This window comes from Glycine soja, chromosome 8 (assembly GCF_004193775.1).
Source record: "Glycine soja cultivar W05 chromosome 8, ASM419377v2, whole genome shotgun sequence".
NCBI classification, from domain to species: Eukaryota; Viridiplantae; Streptophyta; class Magnoliopsida; order Fabales; family Fabaceae; genus Glycine; species Glycine soja.
Window position 1 is genome coordinate 41,944,454 of NC_041009.1, and position 2,456 is coordinate 41,946,909.

At 33.8% G+C, this 2,456-nt stretch overlaps 1 protein-coding gene across 1 annotated transcript; it reads right to left on the minus strand.

The window, feature by feature from the left end:
• Positions 1-465: 465 nt before the first annotated feature.
• LOC114424127 (transcription factor PRE6-like) lies at positions 466-2,145 on the minus strand. Its single transcript, XM_028390989.1, has 2 exons — positions 1,532-2,145; positions 466-975 (listed from the first exon to the last, which is right to left on the minus strand). Exons 1-2 carry the CDS (start codon positions 1,658-1,660, stop codon positions 823-825), a joined length of 282 nt encoding a protein of 93 aa, XP_028246790.1. The 5' UTR covers positions 1,661-2,145; the 3' UTR covers positions 466-822.
• Between the last annotated feature and the right edge of the window lie 311 nt (positions 2,146-2,456).

Consider the following 2,456-nt stretch of genomic DNA (forward strand, 5'->3'; position numbering starts at 1 on the left):
ATGATGAATCTCTCGGGATACGTATTGAAATTATGTATGAAGATTATTTCTCTCACTCCAACATATGTATTTCTATACACACAAAATGGAGATCCAATTACTGATCATGTGCTTAATATCAAGTTATTTGTGAATCATACTATACCATGTTGGTATTTTGTAGATAATTGATAAATAGTTCTTATCATTATCCGTATACATATGGTGCATATGTAACAACAGATGTAGATATGTAAATGTACACTACTTCTAAAGGTTCATGATGAATGATTCATTGTATACAGTGGTCCAACACTAATATCACGGGTTGGCCAGAACAAATAACCGAAAATGGTGTGGGGGCAATGTCACATGTAATAGGTCAGGTTCAAACTTGACCCTTTAAATGGGTCCACGCAAAACCGCTGAGGTTCTCTAATAAGATAGATTGCCAAGATCAAACAAAAGCATGTTGTGGCCTCCGAATTTGAAAATATAAATATATGTCATATATGTTCTACTCGGGTACAGATTCATGTATATATATTTATACACATTAATATATATGACTTTACATTCAAACTAAAGACTCGATCATCAAGATGCAAGCTCATTTTATTTTAGTAATACAATTTGATGATAGTCAATAATATAAAGTGTCTGATAAAACTAAGTAAGGGAGAACATGGAGCCCACGGTGGCCTTTTTGCTTTGGTCTTAAAAACCAAACCCTACCCAGAATAGAGGATATCATGACAATAAAAAAAATTAACATGGACATGCAAACGACACATAAAATTAAAGCTCTATAATTAATAGTAATTATTATAATATTATTATATATTACATAAGTAAGCTCCTAATAATGGCTGCTTGGGCACTGTTGGAGTCGGTGGTGGCCAAAAGTTGTGACAACCGGTCACTTAGATCATCAACCTCTCTGTGCAAGCTTTTGATGTAGTTGCAAGTCTCTTGCAACACCTTGGAAGCTGAAACCTACAACAACAACGAAATTAAAATAATTTTAAAATATTTGCCACATTTTGCATTTAATGGCACAAAAGTATAGTCAATGATGGCAAGAGGGAATATCCAAGTCCCACAACCTTACAAGTTGTGGGTAAAAAAAATTAAAGGGAGGGCACAAGCGTGACTTATCTAGCAAGGCCAACCAAAGCCACAGAAAATCTGTGTTTTTGTGTCTTGTGCATGTGACTTGTTCGTGTGAGAGAGGTATAGTGAAAGAGATGGGAACTAAAATTAAAGAAGCAAAATTGTTATCATTATTATTATTATCATTAGGAAAATTAATGTTCAACATTATTATTACTTTGACAACAACATTAACCAAGATATATATTGATGTAAACAAGAGAAAGAGAGAGAAAATATTAAAAAAATCAATAAATATGATAAATAATGTGATATAAAAAATAAAAATGAGATGAATAATAATAATAATAATAATAATAATAATAATAATAATAATAATAATAATAATAATAATAATAATAATAATAATAATAATAATAATTAGTAGTAGTAGTAGTACCTTGTCAGAACGTCTTGCGCGTAGCTCAGGGATCAGTTGTTGTAACTTTGAGATGAGATCAGTGATCTGAGCATCAGTGATCTCAGTGGAAACACCCGATTGTCTCGAACGAGATCTTCTGCTAGACATTGTTTGTTGTTAATTAAATTTAAAATGGTCTCTGATGAGTGTGTCAGAAATATATTTTGCTGTTGATTTGTTCAAGGTAACTGAAAGATAACTACTAAGCTACTAGAGCCTATATAGAAAAGAAGTTGGAATATTTGTCAGAGAAATTAAAGAAAACCAAGTATAGCTTAGCTAGGTAGCTAGGTAGCTATAAAATTGAGGAATATTCAAAAGAGAGAAGTGCTGATGTTTATGTTTTTGAGAGAGGAGAATGAATGAACTAGGAAGAGAGAGAGATAAAGGTAGTGGTAGAGGCCATGAGCATGAGAGAAAGCTTATTGAGAGAGTTGAGAGAATGTGCCAGTCTAGTGGGTGTTGGAAGTTGAAGAGGACAAGTGCATGGGAAAGGCATTGGGCTGGGGATGTTGTTAAATAGGGCATTTGTGTGTGAAAGAGAATGAGAGAGAAAATGAGAGAATGAGAGAGAGAGAGAGAGAGTCAAGTAGATGAAATAGTAGGAATGGGAGAGAATTGAATGAGATACGCCATACTGTCTTTTGTGCTTATGTCCCCAAACTGGGGTTAGAGTTGAAGTGGAAGGTGGGTTAAGGGAAGTGTGCTTGTTCACCCAACTACGCGGGTCCTCTCTGTGTCAGTCTCACCACACAACCCCATGTTATGTTATTACTCCCTTGTCATTTTAATCATTTCCAATTTCCTTTTCTTTTCCCTTTCTAACTTAACTTCCAACTTAAAAATTAATTAATTACTCGTGCATATGATATGAATCACAGTTTCAGTTTAGGGTCAATTTTTC